This window comes from Rattus rattus, chromosome 7, assembly GCF_011064425.1.
Source record: "Rattus rattus isolate New Zealand chromosome 7, Rrattus_CSIRO_v1, whole genome shotgun sequence".
In the NCBI taxonomy this organism is placed as follows: domain Eukaryota; kingdom Metazoa; phylum Chordata; class Mammalia; order Rodentia; family Muridae; genus Rattus; species Rattus rattus.
In genome coordinates, this window is record NC_046160.1 from 66,519,744 (window position 1) to 66,539,932 (window position 20,189).

At 44.7% G+C, this 20,189-nt stretch overlaps 1 protein-coding gene across 2 annotated transcripts in view; it reads left to right on the forward strand.

Annotated features, from left to right (window-relative positions):
• The window catches only part of Akap6 (A-kinase anchoring protein 6), a 391,635-nt gene that overhangs the window by 365,158 nt on the left and 6,288 nt on the right, over nucleotides 1-20,189 (forward strand). For both annotated transcript variants that reach the window (XM_032907724.1, XM_032907725.1), the window contains exon 13: nucleotides 13,860-17,262. In XM_032907724.1, coding sequence (XP_032763615.1) covers nucleotides 13,860-17,222 — 3,363 coding nt within the window. In that variant the 3' untranslated portion in view covers nucleotides 17,223-17,262. The remainder of the gene's footprint in view (nucleotides 1-13,859; nucleotides 17,263-20,189) is intronic.

Consider the following 20,189-nt stretch of genomic DNA (forward strand, 5'->3'; position numbering starts at 1 on the left):
TAAAGAGTGCATTTTATTTTTCTTTTGCAAAATAAATTTGTAAGTAAGATAATTTTCTCTGGATTTAAAGTGTTATGTCTTTGACACAGAAACCTGTGTTTTCTGTTACCATTTGAAGGGCTGACGTAGGAGCCTCTACCTCTCTGGCTTTGACAAAACACTGGAATAAATAAATTGCAGGGCAGAGGATTTCATTGGCTCACAGTCTCATACGTTTCAGGTCAGATTCAATTGGCTCCATTGCCTTTGGGCCCAGGTAAGAGAGAGCATCTGGACTGGGAGTAGCCAAGCAGCTAACCTCATGGAAGACAGGAAGTAGAGAGAGAAAGACCTGGGGGAGCCAGGGACAAGACACAGCCCTCAGTAACATGGCCCCCCCGTGACGCACTCCCACCAGTGAGGCTCTCCCTCCTCACGGCTGTTCCCGGGGGGCCAACCATCATGAGGTTTGCATTCCCGTGATGACCCATTTACTTCCCTGGCACCAACTGGAGAATAAGCTTTCAACACCTGGACATTTTATATCCAAATCACAAGACCTAGAGTCACGGCTTTTATTCCCAAAAAGATGAGTTTTTAAAAATACGGGAATTTCAGAAACTTTAGCGTTCTTCCCTTAAGATCTCAAACATAAATTCTACATTTTTAATAATCTAAGAATTCTGTACTATGAATCAGAAGTATAAAATCTTGTGGAAACCCTCCTCAAGATCATTCGTTACCTTCCAGAAACATTCATCCTGAAATTTTGTACAACCCATGCAACATCCGTTGTGGTCTGTAAACTCTCCCGCTGTTTTTGTGGAGTGACCAGAAGCAGCTCAAGGGAGGTAACCTTTCGACAGCCCAGTCCCCATTCAAGTATAATAAGATTAGATACAAGGGTCAAACGTCGTCAAGAAAACGAGTCACCCGTCTTTGAGCCAGTCAAATTATAAATGCTAGGAAAAGCAGTTTTCATTGCCTAGTTCAGGTAGGTGACGCAGAGACAAAAATGGCATGTCCCGTTTTGAGCCATAGCTAATTTACTTGTATATACTGCCAACTTTATATTCTTATTTTTCCCCCTCTGAATTAAGTGTTTCAATCATTAACTTAGAACTTTAGAAGGAAGAAAGAAAACTCTACCCTGCTTGTCCAGGAGGATTAACAACAGCAAGGTCACAGTCTTGGCTATCACTGTGTACCTTCCACGGAAATGAGCAGAGGTAAAGGCCTCTCAGTGAGCGTGGTAGTCTTTCCCCCTTATTTCCTAGGAATGTGTTTCAGGACTCCTCACGGATGCCTGAAATCCTGGATATAAATCCTGCGTGTTGGAGCACCATGCTGTCTTCATATACACACATTGGTCAATGGTTTTCCTCCTGAAGAGAAAACTTATCACACACTGTAGCTATAACTTTTGCTGTTGGGGTTTTGAAAGCAAAACGAACACAACTCCCTTTTCCTTTGCAATTTCAAAGTTAGTTTTACTCTTACAGTACATCTTACCGGCCTCCAGATTCCACTTCGTCTTTTCCTTCCCTGCCGAGAACTTTTTTTTTTACCTTTTCACTTGAACAAAACGAAATATGGTTTCCCTTTGGCAAATTCAAAACGCCAGCATGGACACTCATGTGGCATGAGGCTTTTAGACCCTAATAAAATAGGAGCCAGCTACTTGACCATAAGAAACTAAGATAATAAAGGTGTCTGCTAAGTTATCAATGGGCGGGTCTCTCATACACTATGGATATCTAGACAAATGCATGGCTCATGCTAAGGAAGCATGGGGCAGGGTAGAGAGACTACTCAGAACGGTGTTCAATTTAAGTTCTATGAACTGTTTATATCTAGAGTTTCCCACTTAATATCTTCAGGCCTTAGTTGACCTTGCATTACCGAAACTGTGGAAAACAAATTGCAGAGGGAGAAGCAACCGTGTGTGTACTCTGTAGGGGCAGATCCTGAACGAAAGTGAACTCTTATCTGTTATGCGATGGCCGGCTTCTCAGGCAGCCATCTGTGTGTTGGCAAAGCTTTCCTTGGATCGCATGCTACTTCTGGATCATTCTAAGAACGTTATGTTATCAGTCTAAGAGTTTTAAGTCCTCATACTCAAAATGCAAATACCACACAGCAAGAATAAGCCAAAAAGGGAGGTGCGATGTTGTCCTTGAGGGGACTCCTTCATCCAGCTGGCGTGTCATCCTCAGACTTTACACACGCGGGGCAAAGGCATGCAGCCTTCTACTCCGTCTCCACCGAAGTTTGTTTTTTTATTTATTTTTTATTTTTTTAAGTTACTCTCAATTATTTCAGGTCCATAGAATCTGCAAGAAGTAGGAAAATTAAATTCCCTTAATTTAAAAATCTCTTAGTTTATTTTTATATAAATTTTAAACAATTTTAATGTTGGTACTGTTTGGAAATCTGGAGGAAAATTCCAAGGACACATGGGATAGGACGGAGAGGAGAACTAGATCTCCTTCCCGTTGAGTCCGAGCGGAATGGAGCATTTCCGTTGTTGCATCCAAAGCAATGGGCAAGGTCAAATAGCTTATTTGCTGGTGGAAACGGGCTGTTTTGTAGTCTCTTCTAGTGCCTTATTCAGATGGGAAAGTGACCCTATCTGGCGGTGAAGGGCCTACGGGGAGGCACGAAGTGCCCTGTGTGTCGGTGAGCAGGGGACTGAGGTAGAAGGATCACTGGGGTTCGGGAACAGTGTGGCCAACATCCTGAGACCCTGTGGCCACATAAAAAGAAGAAAAAGGACAAAAATATAGAAGTTATGCAAGACTTAAGGAAAAGAAGATGGGTACTGGCACCGTCTTATTACTGCCTGCTTTAATACTTCCTAAACTGAAGGTAGACACGTAAGCTTCGTACAGGAATTAGATAATAACCTAAGTGTCCTTAATCCATTGGCACAAATATATTGCTTCTCCATAAAAACACCGTTTCTCTACATACAAGGCTTCTGATAGTGTCTGTTTTTCTGCATACATAGCTTTTTACCTCCTAGATAGCAGCTAGGCATCCTTTAATACAGTTCTGACACTTTCTTCATGGAGGTTGTATCAGACCTATGAGGGAAAGGGCAGTAGAGTCAGAGGGCTGTCCTCACACAGATACCGCCGCCCCCTCCTGCCTCCTGACTGCCTGGTGGGCTTTAAGAGCTCCTCAACTGACTCCTTGGCTTCAACAGTTTTCTAGAATGGCCTTGGAGCTTGGAGATATACTGTACTTATATCTTCCAATTGATTATAAACAGATGCAAATCCAGAATACCCAAGTGAAAGATCTGCATAAGGTCAGATGGAAGATGACCTAACCCGTGCCTGACTGGGGACACCATTCTGCTAGCACCCTCAGATACCCAGTAACCAGAAGCTCATCCAGTGTCATTCTTGAACTGTTTCAGAGTTTGAATCTTCAGCTCCACCTTCCTTTTCAGGTGGTCCTTAGAGAGAAGAAAGGCTGAGCCTCCTACTTATCCCTTGGAGTTTCAGGGAGCAGCCACAGTCTGAGGGGACTCAGGGCTCCTTCCTCAATTGCCTTATCAGTGTACATTCAGTCCTGATCAAGAAGAGTCTTCATGAAAACGGAAAAACCATTGCCATTACTCAGGTTTTAGGATCTCTATGGCCGGAACCTAAAACAAGGACAGAATACTTTTTGTATTATTCTCTTTGTAATTGAAACAGTACTTTTCTGGGGTGGCCCTTCAGTGAAACAGCAGTGGCAGAGAAAGGGGATAGAAGAAAGTGTTCAAGGTTGTTTGGTTGGTCTTTTTTTGTTTGTTTGTTTTTTTTTTTTTTTTGGTTTGTTTTGCTTGCTTGTTTTTCTTGTGGTGTGTGTATGTGTGTGTGTGTGTGTGTGTGTGTTGGTGTTTGTGTGTGTGTGTGTTTGTGTGTGTGTGTGTGTGTGTGTGTGTGTGTGTGTGTGTGTGTGTGTGTGTGTCTGTGTGTGTGTGTTTGTGTGTGTGTGTCTCTGTGTATGCGTGTGTGTGTCTGTGTGTGTGAATGTGTGTATGTGTGTTTGTGTGTGTGTATATGTGTATATGTGTTTGTGCGTATGTGTGTGTATGTGTATATGTGTGTATGTGTGTGTATGTTTGTGTATGTATGTGTATGTATGTGTGTTTGTTTGTGTGTATATGTGTGTTTGTGTATGTGTGTTTGTGAGTGTATGTGTGTATGCATGTGTTTGTGTGTGTGTGTGTGTCTGTGTGTGTGTCTCTGTGTGTGTGTGTGTGTGTGTGTGTGTGTGTGTGTGTGTGTGCACTCTGCTTTCTTCTATAGAATTCTCTCCTACAACCTCCAGTCCACTTTGCTTATAGAACATCAAAGTTCTTGGCAATCTGTTTTTCACAAATGAAGTTGAAGCATTAAGTGGGTTGTTTGTTTTGCTTTATTTTTTAATTGTTAAATAAAGGCACTGTTGGATGTGACCCCATGTCTGGAGTAGTGAGAGAAATGTTAGGGCAATCAGAACTGGCCATGTAGTCTGAGGTTGCTGTGTTTTATCTAGTTTTATTCTTTGAAGACTAGTGTGAGAGAGCAAGACAGGAGGCAGACAGCCTGGTGGGCCTGTGTCCAGTGTCAGCCTGGTGGGCCTGTGTCCAGTGTCAGCCTGGTGGGCCTGTGTCCAGTGTCAGCCTGGTGGGCCTGTGTCCAGTGTCCTGTGTCCTCAGCCTGGTGGTGGGCCTGTGTCCAGTCAGTGTCAGCCTGGCCTGGGGGCCTGTGCCAGTGTCAGCCTGGTGGGTGTCCTGTGGGCCTGTCAGTGTCAGCCTGGTGTGGGCCTGTGTCCAGTGTCAGCCTGGTGGGCCTGTGTCCAGTGTCAGCCTGGTGGGCCTGTGGCCAGTGTCAGCCTGGTGGGCCTGTGCTCAGTGTCAGCCTGGTGGGCCTGTGTCCAGTGTCAGCCTGGTGGGCCTGTGCTCAGTGTCAGCCTGGTGGGCCTGTGTCCAGTGTCAGCCTGGTGGGCCTGTGTCCAGTGTCAGCCTGGTGGGCCTGTGTCCAGTGTCAGCCTGGTGGGCCTGTGTCCAGTGTCAGCCTGGTGGGCCTGTGCTCAGTGTCAGCCTGGTGGGCCTGTGTTCAGTGTCAGCCTGGTGGGCCTGTGCTCAGTGTCAGCCTGGTGGGCCTGTGTCCAGTGTCAGCCTGGTGGGCCTGTGTCCAGTGTGTCCAGCCTGGTGGGCCTGTGTCCAGGGTCCAGCCTGGGGCCTCCCAGTGTGTGGGCCTGTATCAGCCTGGTGGGCCTGTGCTCAGTGTCAGCCTGGTGGGCCTGTGATCAGTGTGGGCCTGTGTCCAGTGTCAGCCTGGTGGGCCTGTGTCCAGTGTCAGCCTGGTGGGCCTGTGTCCAGTGTCAGCCTGGTGGGCCTGTGTCCAGTGTCAGCCTGGTGGGCCTGTGCTCAGTGGCCTGTGGGCCTCAGTGTCAGCCTGGTGGGCCTGTGATCAGTGTCAGCCTGGTGGGCCTGTGTCCAGTGTCAGCCTGGTGGGCCTGTGTCCAGTGTCAGCCTGGTGGGCCTGTGCTCAGTGTCAGCCTGATGGGCCTGTGATCAGTGTCAGCCTGGTGGGCCTGTGTCCAGTGTCAGCCTGGTGGGCCTGTGTCCAGTGTCAGCCTGGTGGGCCTGTGTCCAGTGTCAGCCTGGTGGGCCTGTGTCCAGTGTCAGCCTGGTGGGCCTGTGTCCAGTGTCAGCCTGGCAGGCCAGTGCCGACCATGAGACTGCCTGTGAACTTGTGCCCTCCAGGTTACTCTTCAATGCTTGTATCTCCATGTGCCAGCCTGTAGGATCTGGTATCTCTAAGGTAACTGTGTTTTTGTCTGTTTGTTTTTAATTCAGTAAAATTTTCTTAATTCACACAAAAGTGATCATTTTAAAGTGAACCACTTCATGGTCTTTAGTATTGACAATCTTGTACAACTGCTATTATCTCTACTTTTAATATATTTTCATCACTCAGAAGACACTCCAGGCCTATTAAACCACAGCACCTTTGCTTCCCTGCTAAGAGCCTGTGGAAGCCAACAGTCTTCATTCTGTCTCTAAGTCTTCCAAATATTTCTGAAATTATCCATTTCAGACTATTTACCTATTCTGGTAATAAATGAAATAATATACTATCTAGCCTGTCCTTGACCTACACACATAGATCCAACCAGACATAGACAAAAATATTTGGTGAAACAAAACTGTCTCTGTCCTAACTGCGTGCAGAAGCCTGTCACTTTCTCTAAACAGTGCAGGACGGCAGCCTCTGACAGTGTATCCACACAGGAATAGACATTGGAAGATGATTTAAAGATTTCCAAATGATATGTACTATGGAAGACATCCTTTTATAAAAGACGCTTAGGACTGAAAGCATAGCTCTGCGGGTATCATACTTATGATATACAAGTGTGATACCCACACTTATGCAGTGCCGTGGGTTTGATCCCCAGCACTGGATGAAATGGAGCATTCTTAGGTTTTGGTCTCTGGAGCACTTCCTGGAACATACCCTCTGAGGACATCACATGACAACAGAACGTGGCTTTTTCTGTCCCGTGCCTTATTCTGCACACATTCTTGAGGCTATTGGCTTTTCTAACTGGGCAGAGTCCCACCTTCAGAAGTTGGCAGCTCTCTTGCTGGTTTTGCACAGTACAGTTTAACCCCACACCTTTTTCTGTCTCCATCACAATCTGTGAGACAGGAAGTAAGCCCTTCTTTCAGTTCACTTGACAGTGTTATTCTGAGAGCCTGTTTTATATCATAAAGTGTTGTGTAGGCTGGGCTCTACCCGAGACAGGGTAGGCTAAATTCCTGTCCTCATGAAGTTAATCTATGGAAGGGACACTTCTGTCTTCCATTGCTGGATTTCTTGGAGCCACATCTAATAGGTTTTTTGATTTTCAGCAACTTTAGATTATGTTTGTATTGGTTAATTGGTTAATTGATGGCCGTGATAAAATACCTGGATAGAAAGCAACTTATAGAAGAAAGGATTTGTTTTGACTTAGGATTCCAGGGGGTCAGAACTGATTATAGGGGGGAAGGCATGGTGACTGTCAGGGAAATCAATGCAGCACAGACAGGAAGCTGGTGGAGCATGCGTTCATCTATGCACAGGAGTATGCGCACGTGCATGTACACACACACACACACACACAGGAGCACCCCCTACACACACACAGGAGCACACACACACACAGGAGCACACACACAGAGAGGAGACAGAGAGACAGAGACAGAGAGAGAGAGAGAGAGAGAGAGAGAGAGAGAGAGAGAGAGAGAGAGAGAGAGAGAAGGGTATAAACCCTCCAGGCCTGCTCTCAGTGGCAACACTCCCTCCAGCAACGCTCTCCTCCTTATGGTTCTGTGACATCTCTAATCAGCACAACAGACTGGGACCAAGTGCTCAAATACACAATCCTCATGGTGAATATCTCTTGTGCAAACCATCCCAGCAAGCATAGGAAATACAATCGCCCCAGCACGCATTTTAGTGAGATCTGTGAAAGGGCTGGATCTTGTCTGTTTTGAGCTTCTGAGCAGATATGTCATCGAAAAAGAACATTCAGAAGAACACTTTCTGATCATCAGTGTGAGATAGACTTCCAAGGCATTTTCTCAAGCATTTTTAAAACAGGTTACTTGGACATTCTTGTCAATCTGATAGCGAAGAGAATTTGATTGCTGGAATGTGCCAGCAGTGATAGAATTCCACTGACAATAGACCCAACTTTTAAGGAAAAAAATATTTTCAAAAAATAGAAAGACGTTGAACGATGGGCCTGGCTGAGGACGGTCAGTTGTCCTTCTCATTTGATTTTTCCTGGAGAATGAACCCAGTTGTAGCACAGAAAAACCGAAAGCATTACTCCATTTACAACAGGAATGCAGTAAGGGACCTGGTTGGTGTTTATTGAATTCCATGTGTGTCCTCTAACAAGCTGAGGTAAAGCGAACCTTGTGACACTTTTTTAACAGTCACATCATCGTCTTCATGCTGTGGCAGAAGGAAAATATGTTGAGAGTTTACAATCACTGTCCCATAGGTCTGCCCATAGGATTCCCGTAAGTGCTCACAGCAGTCTATGAAGCAGGCACAATATGCTGAGGTCAGCGTTGGAACTGATATTTACAAACACTACATAACTTATGTGAGAACGCAGTTAACACAGTTGTAGGGAACTCAAACTTACGTCTGTTCATTTGTACCCCAAACTTCACACAGCTAATTAACAGCAAACTTTATTTTAGTCTTAATAAATATATATAGTATTATATATATTAAGTATTAATATACATTATATATTAAACATTATATATAATATATTAAGTATTCTTGTATACTTTGGAATCTATTCTCTGCTCAATAAGGGACAAGACAATACTAACTCAGAATTATTTTACGATTATTTCTCTGCTTTACAAGGACTTGTTGGTATTTTATAAATTTAATTTATACCTACATCCAATCTAAAAATAATTATATTTCTAATGCATTTTGATTAAAGGTAGGAGTAAGGAGAAAACCACACAAATAAAGAAGTGTAGTTATTACATTTTGCTGTTTCTCCTGATTGAAATTCATCTTCCCAGCCGTATCCCCCTATATTCTCTCTATATTATTCCTCCAAATGCCCAGTCATCTTGCTCACTATTGTGACTGTCTCCGATGTCCCTCACAGGCTCATGCTCTGGGCTGGTGCCCCTGCTTCTGAGGAGAGGCTCTGGAGCATGTAGGAAGGATGGCCTAGCTGAAGGAAGTAGGTCACTAGGTTGGGCATTTGAAGGAGCTGCTGGGCCCCTTGGTTCCTGCCATGCTCTTTGCTCGCCATTTGATGTGAGGTGTAGCTCCTCTGTCATGAGTTCCCACTGCCGCAGACTGGTCTCTGTGCCATGCCTTCTCTGCCAAGGACCGGTGTCTTTGCAACTGAGAGCCAAAAGCACCCTTCGCCATTCGAGAGAAGCATCTCTCAGCTTTCTTCATGCCAGTATGAATAGTAACTAATATAACTTCTATCGTTTCTATTTTTCTACATAAAAATCTCTCTTCCTAGATTTCTGTGGGCAGTTCTACTCACTGGGCTTACTCAGGATAGGTCTAGAACAACAGTTCTCAAGCTGTGAGCTGTGACCTCTTTGGGGGGGTCACATATCAGATATTGTACATATCAGGATTTACATTATAAGTTGTAACAGCAGAATTACAGTTATGAAGTAGCAGTGGAATAGTGGTTGGTGCCCAGCACAATATGAGGAACTAAATTAAAGGGTCACGGTATTAGGCAGGTTGAAAACCGCTGATCTAGAGTAAACAGTGTGAATAAAATTTGCAAGATTTTCTAATAGAAATATTTTGTCAGGTTTTGTATTATGTCAGCCATAGTCTTAGAATTTTCGAGATTCTTTCTAAGGACAAGTCTTACATCATTTCATTCTACCCTTCTCCCTCCTGACACTTTCTTATACCCTTCCTTGTTCTCTTTGGAATTCATGGCCACTTTCTGCATTAATTGTTACATACAGTGTGTGTGTGTGTGTGTGTGTGTGTGTGTGTGTGTGTGTGTGTGTATGCAGTTTCTAGTTTTCTACTCTGAACTCTCACTCCCAAACATTAGCTTAGTCCCCTTCTTCCACCCCAAAAAAGAATGGTTCCTGCCACACAGCATGAGTCTCATATTTAGTGTGGGTCACACATTAACTGGCCCACAGGAAATGTGACCATTGTCAACAATAGTCAAACATAACGTAAATCATGGATTAACTAAGCCTGCTTTTACACCTATGCAAGCCCTCCCTTCCCCTTGAACTTAAGTCACCTTGTTTCCTGTGCCCCACCTCAGGGCCTGTCTGTGCTGTTGCAGATGTTAGTAAGCCTCTGCCTGAAGGACAAGTCCTTTCATCACCTCACTTCTCTGGAACCTCCTCTCCTTTCCTCCATAAAACTTAGCTGAGCAAATTTATGAATGAAAGGTCCACACCTGAATTAATTTATATCAATTACTTCTACAACGACAGACTTTCCATAGGGTCTTCATTGGCTAGTCACTGGCCATTTGGCTTTATTCAAAGCTCTGGATTTTAGTGTGAATCCATTTGTACTTACTAGTTTGACAAGTATGGGAATATGTGCATTTTTTGGCTAAGTAATTTCTTTACAAATTACAAAAACAAAGACAAATCAAATTCTTAATTAGTTTGAACGTTATTGACCATGTCGAAGTGCCAGCCAAGAAAAGGACAGTTATGTCAAAGTGTGCCATGTTCCTCAACTCAACAGTGCACAGAAAGCAGATATTTAGTTGTACAAGTGTCCTCATTCCCTCCCCAGTGCCCAGAGTTTGCTGTAAGTTAAATTCCAAGGAAATGGAGATTTTATTTAAAACACTGACAGAATTTAACAGAACAAGAAGGTCCAGGCTGCCCTCCACCTGAAGGCTAATGTAGAGTCAAGAGTTTCTGTGAAAGAAACTGGCTTATGCCAAGTTGGCCATAAAGATGATGGAGAACATAGCTTCTTAAAGATCTATTTTTGGGTTTTAGGGTTTTAGGGTTTCAGTGTGTTTATCTATGGAGGAAAGGGAATAGTTCAGGAAAGTCACATACTGAAAGGGGTCTTTGTCATCCACAAAGCCCCTCCTCCTCCTCCTCCTCCTCCTCTTCCTCCTCCTCCTCCTCCTCCTCCTCCTCCTCCTCCTCCTCCTCCTCCTCCTCCTCCTCCTCCTCCTCCTCCTCCTCCTCCTCCTCCTCCTTCCTTCTTCTTCTTCTTCTTCTTCTTCTTCTTCTTCTTCTTCTTCTTCTTCTTCTTCTTCTTCTTCTTCTTCTTGTTTTCTTCTTCAGAACATTATGATGGGTGTTCATTAAGCCCAAGCCATGGCTCTGGGGAGCATTACAAAGAGCCTCAAATGTTCTGGATCCTGTAAATCTAAGGAAAGGGTTCTCAATTAATATCCCTTGTTCAGATGGATTTTTTTTTTTCAGAATACAAAATGCTGGGCAAGAGTGAGGAAATCTCAGCCCTACAGAAGGATTAAGGGCAAGGCAGGGCAGGGCAGGGAGGGAGGGGAGGGAGGGAGGGAGGGGAGGGGAAGGAAGGAAGGGAAGGAAGGAAGGAAGGAAGGAAGGAAGGGAAGGAAGGAAGGAAGGAAGGGAAGGGAAGGGAAAAGGGAAGGAATTTAAAAGCTAACTGCCAAAGTCATCCTGGCTTCATGACTGAGGCTAAGTGAAGGGTTTAATATGGAATTTTTTTTATTAAAAGTGAATGATTTCCTAGTAGATTAAGTCAGATATTCTCTGGAATTATCATACATGGAAGTTTTAAAAGACAAGAGACTTGATGGGAACATAAACCATAACATAAACCAGGCTTTATCCCAGATGCTTTTTATTCCGTGGGTACTGCTGAGCTCTGTCCTTTCATAGGTTTAAGTTTGCAAATCCATAAAGCAGTGTCTGACCGTGACCATGTCCAGAGACAGTCTAAGCTGCAAGCATCCCTTAGGCTTAACTCTGGCACAGGATGGCACAGTGGTCGAGTCCCAGGTTTTGAGACCCTTTTGGAAGATCCTCTGCTGTCACATGTTAAAGTCGATGAGGGTAACAGAGAGCACCTCTGAAGGCCTGGTTTGGTTATTTATCAGCACCGTCAGTACAGTGTCAGTCAGGAGGGTGCTTGAAATTAATACACTCTTCGGGTGGACTGATGGATTGCCCCTACAGCTAAAGATTTTAACATTCACTAGCTATACAGACTGGTCATTAGTCCTTTCTTCTATATGTTAGCAAAGAATAAACAGAAATTGTAATAAAAATTCATCACAGTGTACGGACCTCGTATCTAAGTGGCCGTGATATTAGATTGACTGCTAGAATTTTTTGGCAGCAAAAAATATCTCTTTTAGAAAAAAATCCCCTATTTAATGTCTACCTTATAACTGGACTCTTTAACTAAGTTGGGTTATACAGAGATTCCCCTCCACATCCAATATGAAGCACGCTTAATATGTTTGTGTGCATCCTTTAACTGTTAGTTTTAGGAAGGACCGAGGCTTTACACATGTGCCTCAGATGCTCCAGGTGAGCTTTTCTTCCTCCCATTAAAGAAAGAGAGCTGCTGGCCTGTTTTTCAAGCGGACGGTGGAGAGCGACTGACTTGGAGTGAGAAAGCTCTGCTTGCAGGGGTTCACTGCTCTCCTCAGCTATCAGATCATGGCTTGTTTTTAGGAGTAAATTGGAAGGGATGGTGAGGAGATGTAGCCAAGGGGGAGTCAAGGAGCTTATGAGCAACTCTGCACATGGTAAGAATTAGTTACCAACTATTGACTGCTTCCCTAGAAACTTAGAATTATTTTATGTTTCACCCAAGAGTGATTTTGAAGATCGCTGGGGCTGTATCTGTTTTAGAGGTGATGATACTGATGCTTGCACAGCCTAAATAACCCGTACAAGGTAATAGAGCTGGTTAGAGTGGTCAGGCCGTCAGCTAGTCCGCTGGTTCTAGAGCCGTGGCTGTCCATCTGCCTCCTTGGCATGAGTGTAAGTGGAGCTGAGGATGCTCTTATGGTCCTATAGATGAACCTCTCAGAGTCCACAGTGCATTTTTTGTCTTCCTTGGCTCCACAATAGTACCAGATAGCTGGGTGAGAAGTGAGGATGCGGGTGAAGCCATTCAACAGCTACGTCCCATAGAAGGCCAAGAGAATATGGAGTTCTCAGGAAGACAGGCAGAGAGCAGCAGAAGGGCACCTAGGCTATTGCTTCCTTGAGAGGCAGGGAAGTCCTCAGGCAGTTATCAATCCAGACTGGAAGCATAGGCAGACCAGTAGTAATCATCAATAGGAGTCAAAGTGAAATTTCTCTTGCAAAGAGAAAATAAAGAAGACAGGGATTGAGGAAACAATGGTTATGGAGCTGCCTGGGAACACTCGGCAAGATGTGGGCGTTGCTCATCTTGGCCAACAGGAGGCAAAGCCTGATTCTCATGGCCAAGCCCAGAAAAGAAAGAAAAATGAAGGTGTATACACTGTTCTAGGTTCCTGAGTTAATGGTACTTTAACCCAGACATAGAGGCAAGACAGTTCTTATGCACAGCAACAGATAGGTGTCTACTAGAGACTCAGGATGTAAACGACTATGAGAATGTACGTATGATACCTACGATATTTCACAGACTCTACCTTTTAATCTTCATTTAGATGACAGCTTTATTTTTAGCTGCTTTAGTTACTTTCCTATAACACAACTAAAATATTAAGTAATTTAGGGGAAAAGGTATTTGACTCATAGTTTCAGAGGGTCCTGTTCATAGGCAGCTGACCCCATGCCCTGGGGCACATAATGGAGGAGCTTCGTTTGCTCTGCTGTGAAGTAGCAGAAAAAGGGCCGTGGACAAGGTCCTCCAAAGGATCCACTCCAAGTGGCGTATTTCTTCCTGCTAAATCTTAGCTTCAAAGATCTCCAGAAGCTCCCAAAATAGTATGATCAGGTGGGGACCAAGCTTTCAAAACATGAACCTGTGGGACACATTTCATATTCAACCCACAGTAATCAACCCAAACTAAGATTTAAAGCATAGCACAATCAACAGGAAATGGTTAAATCCATAAAGGATGGTATAATAGTATACTGATTTTAATTTGAATTTACATTAATGCTTCAGTGACAGTCATTGTTGATAAAGGCCCATCCCTACAGTGTTTGGATGTTATCTCAAGGAAGAACAGAGTTCTTGATGCTGGTACCTTCCAATCTGTGCTTCAGTTTTATGTTCTAACCTCCAAGAGGATCTAATAGATAACCATTTCCTGATTATGTTCTCTAATTCTCTCTGTCTCTCTCTCTCCCTCCCTCACTCCCCCCTTTCTGCCTCCCCTCTCTTCTATTACAGGAGACTTTGAATGTGATTGATCCTGGCTTGATGGACCTGAATGGAATGAGTGAGGATGCCCTGGAATGGGATGAAACAGACATAAGTAACAAACTCATTAGTGTGCATGAAGAATCAAATGACCTGGATCAAGACCCAGAGCCTATGCTACCTGCAGTGAAGCTTGAAGAGACACACCACAAGGACTCTGGTTATGAAGAGGAGGCAGGTGACTGTGGAGGGTCTCCGTATACCTCAAATATCACTGCACCTTCCAGCCCACACATTTACCAAGTGTACAGTCTTCACAATGTGGAGCTCCACGAGGACAGCCACACTCCATTCCTGAAAAGCAGCCCTAAGTTCACAGGCACAACACAGCCTACTGTTTTAACTAAGAGCCTCAGCAAGGACTCTTCCTTTTCATCTACAAAATCGTTACCAGACCTTTTAGGGGGTTCCGGTTTGGGGAGGCCTTACTCGTGTCACAGTGGAGACTTGAGCCAGAATTCAGGCAGTGAGAGTGGAATTGTCAGCGAAGGAGACAACGAGATGCCGACCAACTCTGACATGAGCTTGTTCAGTATGGTAGACGGGTCCCCAAGTAACCCTGAAACGGAGCATCTGGACCCACAAGTGGGAGATGCAGCCAATGTGCTAGAGCAAAAGCTTAAAGACAATGGGGAGAGCATTAAGCTTTCAAGTGTCTCTCGGGCCTCCGTCTCACCAGTGGGTTGTGTAAATGGAAAAGCAGGGGATTTAAACAGTGTTACCAAACACACTGCTGATTGTTTGGGAGAAGAACTACAAGGAAAACATGACGTGTTTACATTTTATGATTACTCGTACCTCCAAGGCTCAAAACTCAAATTACCAATGATAATGAAACAGCCACAGAGTGAAAAGGCACACGTGGAGGATCCCCTTCTTGGTGGTTTTTATTTTGATAAAAAGTCCTGCAAAGCTAAACATCAGGCTTCAGAGTCACAACCAGATGCGCCTCCCCACGAAAGGATTCTGGCAACCGCGCCCCACGAGATGGGACGCAGCGCATACAAAAGTAGCGACATAGAGAAGACATTCACGGGCATTCAGAGTGCCAGACAGCTCTCCCTTCTATCTCGCAGCTCATCTGTAGAGTCCCTTTCTCCAGGGGGTGATTTGTTTGGATTGGGAATCTTTAAAAATGGCAGTGACAGCCTCCAGCGGAGCACTTCTTTAGAAAGTTGGTTGACATCCTATAAGAGCAATGAGGATCTCTTTAGCTGTCACAGCTCTGGGGACGTAAGTGTGAGCAGTGGCTCAGTTGGTGAGCTGAGTAAGAGGACATTAGACCTTCTGAATCGCCTGGAGAATATACAGAGCCCCTCGGAGCAAAAGATCAAGCGGAGTGTTTCTGACATGACTCTACAAAGCAGTTCCCAAAAGATGCCCTTCGCTGGCCAGATGTCATTGGATGTCGCATCCTCCATCAATGAAGACTCTCCGGCATCTCTTACAGAACTGAGTAGTAGCGATGAGCTCTCTCTTTGCTCGGAGGACATTGTGTTACACAAAAACAAGATCCCAGAATCCAACGCATCATTCAGGAAGCGCCTGAATCGCTCAGTGGCTGATGAGAGCGACGTCAATGTTAGCATGATTGTCAATGTGTCCTGCACCTCTGCTTGCACTGATGATGAAGATGACAGCGACCTCCTCTCCAGCTCCACTCTCACCTTAACAGAAGAAGAGCTGTGCCTCAAAGATGAGGATGACGACTCCAGTATTGCAACAGATGATGAAATTTATGAAGAGAATAACCTGATGTCTGGGCTGGACTACATAAAGAATGAACTGCAGACTTGGATAAGACCAAAACTTTCCTTGACGAGAGAAAAGAAACGGTCCGGGGTCACTGATGAAATAAAGGTCAATAAAGATGGGGGAGGCAATGAGAAGGCCAATCCCTCGGACACCCTGGACATCGAGGCCCTTCTCAATGGCTCCATAAGATGTCTCTCCGAAAACAACGGGAATGGTAAGAATCCGCCCAGAACTCATGGCTCAGGAACCAAAGGTGAAAATAAGAAAAGTACGTATGACGTTAGTAAGGATCCGCATGTGGCTGACATGGAAAATGGCAATATTGAAAGTACCCCAGAAAGAGAAAGGGAGAAGCCACAAGGGCTTCCAGAGGCGTCAGAGAACCTTGCTTCAAATGTGAAAACGATTTCTGAATCCGAGCTCAGCGAGTGTGACGCAGTAATGGATGGTTCTGAGGATTCAAGTGTTGCCAGAAAGGGATTTTGTCCCCCAAATGATAGACATCCTCCACAGATGGGTCCCAAACTCCAGCATCCTGAAAATCAAAGTGGCGACTGCAAGCCGGTCCAGAACTCTTGCCCGGGGCTACTGTCGGAAGCTGGCGTTGGAAGCAGGCAAGACAGCAGTGGACTAAAACCTTTGCCTAACGATGCACCAAGTGGGGCTAGAAAACCTGCTGGTTGCTGCCTGCTGGAACAGAATGAGACAGAGGAAAGTGCTTCTATCAGCAGCAACGCTTCCTGTTGCAACTGCAAGCCAGATGTTTTCCATCAAAAAGATGATGAAGATTGTTCAGTACATGACTTCGTTAAGGAAATCATTGACATGGCATCAACAGCCCTCAAAAGTAAGTCACAGCCTGAAAGTGAGGTGGCCGCACCCACATCACTAACCCAAATTAAGGAGAAGGTGTTAGAGCATTCGCACCGGCCCATACACCTGAGGAAGGGGGACTTTTACTCCTACTTATCACTTTCGTCCCACGACAGTGACTGTGGGGAGGTCACCAATTACATAGATGAGAAGAGCAGTACTCCATTGCCACCGGACACTGTGGACTCTGGCTTAGACGACAAGGAGGACATGGACTGCTTCTTTGAAGCTTGCGTTGAGGATGAGCCTGTCGATGAGGAAGCTGGTCTCCCCGGTGCCCTTCCCAATGAATCAGCCATCGAGGATGGAGCAGAGCAGAAGACAGAGCAGAAGACAGCCAGCTCTCCTGTGCTCAGCGACAAGACAGACCTGGGGCCTCTTTCAGGACTTTCCCCTCAGAAGGGAGCTGATGATGCAAAGGAAGGAGACGATGTGTCTCACACTTCCCAGGGCTGTGCAGAGAGCACAGAGCCTACCACCCCCTCAGGAAAGGCCAGTGCAGAGGGGAGTTCAAGAATGCAAGGTGTATCAGCAACGCCAGAAGAAAACGCTGCTTCGGCCAAACCGAAAATTCAAGCTTTCTCTTTGAATGCAAAACAGCCAAAAGGCAAGGTTGCCATGCGGTATCCCAGCCCCCAAACTCTAACCTGTAAAGAGAAGCTCGTAAACTTTCATGAAGATCGACATAGTAACATGCATAGGTAGAGTGTAATGCCCCCACGCATGGAAATCATCTCATTGAAAGGTATGTATGAGTACTACTGCTGTTTGTGTGTGTGTGTGTGTGTGTGTGTGTGTGTGTGTGTGTAAGACTGGTCAGCATGATTAGTTGTGACACAGACACATCCGGATAAGACATTTAAGTAGAAACATAACAGTGATAGCCACTGTGGGAAGCACAAGGGGACCCGTGGTGGAATTGTGACATTATATTTATTCCTTCATTTTAGCAAGAGCAACACAATATTTGAGAAAATAGCTGATCCAGTTGGGCTTTAATTTCTTCAACGAGAGGAGAAAAATACCGTGCGAGTTGCAGGCATTCCTTGAGATCAAAGTGCACGTTCAGTAGCTACAGTCCTTCCTGCAGTGCCTACTTAGAACTTCCCAGGGAAGAGTGTGGATCTAAGTAAAGACCTTGTCTCTTCCCAGACTGGGCTTTTCCTTAGGCTCCTAATCTCCCAGTCACTTCCCCCGGGGAAGACTGTGCTGTCACAGCTCTCCATCATGGCCTCAGAATCCCAACAGGAGCAAAAAGTTGACGTAAAAGAAGAGGCCCCCTAGTTGTACACACACAGATTGAGCACCAGCACAGAACGCAGATACCGGGAGGATCCGTGACAAGTTAATGGCGTCTCGATAAAAACAGAATTTTTGAATTTTGCCTGAAGGTGACAGGCTGATTGCCATCAATTTTTTTTTTTGAGAAATTCATTCCACTTTTCATATTTAATAAGACAGCTATTGGTTGATCATTCTGAGATGGTGATACAGCTTGAACAGCGACACAGAGATTCTGCTATTTCCCGTTTCTAAGCCCCAGTGATGAATGCACTTCCTCAATCAAGTTTAAAGAGAAATTTAGCTTTCAGATATGAGAGATGTATTTTACCAAAGTATGAGGTGCATTACGCCCTCCACCCCCGCCACAGAAGCCTAATGCTGTAACCTAAAGTCGTGCTATAGGAAATGAATTACAGAAGCAATCTACCCTAATTTGTTAACTTATTCAAATAACAGTTATTATACTTAACTATGCTAAAGATTATCTTTTTTGTGGCAGATTGTTTATTTTTTTGATGAGCCTAATTACTGATTTTCTAAAAGTAATTTACATTTATTACAAATACATCTTTTAAAATGTGACAGATAAATGTTGTTCCCATAATGTATTATGAAAAAAGTTACTATTTAAAAACACATTATTTAATTTGAAAGATGAATGGCAAACATCATTATTTTTTTTCCTGCAACACCTGTGCCCTGAGCTCATTAAAATGTGCGATTCTATGTCGAGCTGCTAGAATGGGGTGCGAGGGGGGAATCTATACCATATATATACCCTAAAAATAAACTCAGTATGCAAAACCGAAGAAAGGCATCCTACTTACTGATGTAGCTTCACTAATTTTCTATTTCAGACACTATTTACAATTGCCTGCAAGTGAGAACAAAAGGGGAGAGAGAGAAATGTGTTCTCTGTGAGTCCTGTCTACCCTATAATCACACCCTCCATCAGTATGCAGTAAAACTGACCATTAAGGGAGAGTAACCCGGATCCCATAAGCCGCTTCAGAACAGGTTCTATTAGAACTGATTGGATGCGGGCTCTGCCCGCCTCCGCAGAAGGACCGGGAAAGCCTGGTTGATTTTGTTTTCTGAAAACAGATAAAGGCTTGAAAGCAGCAGAGCTGTGAGCATGCCACCCTGTGACTGTGACCCTGAAGTCACCAGTCCCGCTGAGATCTGGAGCAGAGACACGCCGGCCCCAGCGAAGGCTCTGGAATGCATTCTCCTTGTTTGATCCTCTGGGAGCCTCTTCTCATCCTCACATAGAGAAGTGGAATTGAAATGCAATGTAAATGACGAGAGATTCCATTTTTTGACTTGAGGGAAGTGGAGGGCCTGACAGAGCTGTGTAATTGTCACATCTTACAAGCACAGACAGTGTAAAAATATCAGCTGCTTGCCTGCCCATCAGAAGGGCTCCGTTGTGCCCCACACCAGGCTCTACTGTGGGCAAAGGGAAGAAGCAGCCACATTTTACTTCTATAGAACTGACATCGCCCCCAAGTGACTTGTTCTCAACCTAGAGCTTTGTGAACAGCCATAGATTGCCCCTACCCACCTTTGAGGGTGTGTGAGCACGAGTGCATGCAAGTGTGAGTGCACGCATATGTGTGTGCAGTGATGAATGTGTGTGTGCGTGTGCGTGTGTGTGTGTGTGTGTGTGTGTGTGTGTGTGTGTGTGTGTGTCAGTACCATGTTAATAAAGCATCTTGGTGCCTGATTGTTTGCCTAGTTACAAGCATAGGGTGTAAATTTGCACCAACCTGTGAAGTGACAGAGTACTGTCACCTAAGTTATTCAGCCTGAAGATGCTGCTGGGCTTCCTGTCTTTGTCAGGATGTGTCCTGAGGTTACACCGACACTTTACATGCATATGAGTTTATTTGTTCTCAGTGTTCCTTCTACAGTGTCCAAATCCAGCAGAAGTTCTTCCTTTCAAAAGCCATTTGGGGGCCGTTAGATGGCATTGTCTTTGTACCAGGACAACACAATTTACCAAAGTCAATTTGCCGGAGCTCTTTTCCCAGAAATAGACTGTTTACGACTTAGAACCATGCAGATAGTCTACAACTAGAATAGATTCTTTTCGAAGGCTTTTGAAAATTATTTTATTTACTATGTTCTAATTAAAAACCTCTGAGCCCATTTGAGAAGATTAACCTAGGCCTAACTGTGTGCGTTTGCACTTCTTTCCAGCACACTGCTGGGCTTTTGACTGGGTCCATCTGCGTTAAAATGGAGAGGTCAGTTATAGCAAATCACATCAAAGGGGGGCGGGGTGTGACTGGCTAGATCCAGCTCTTCCTGCCTAATTTGGTGGGAGCACATAGTGTAGGTCTGGAATGTCTCCTAGGACCTGCCTAAGAAATGTAGTTTGCACTA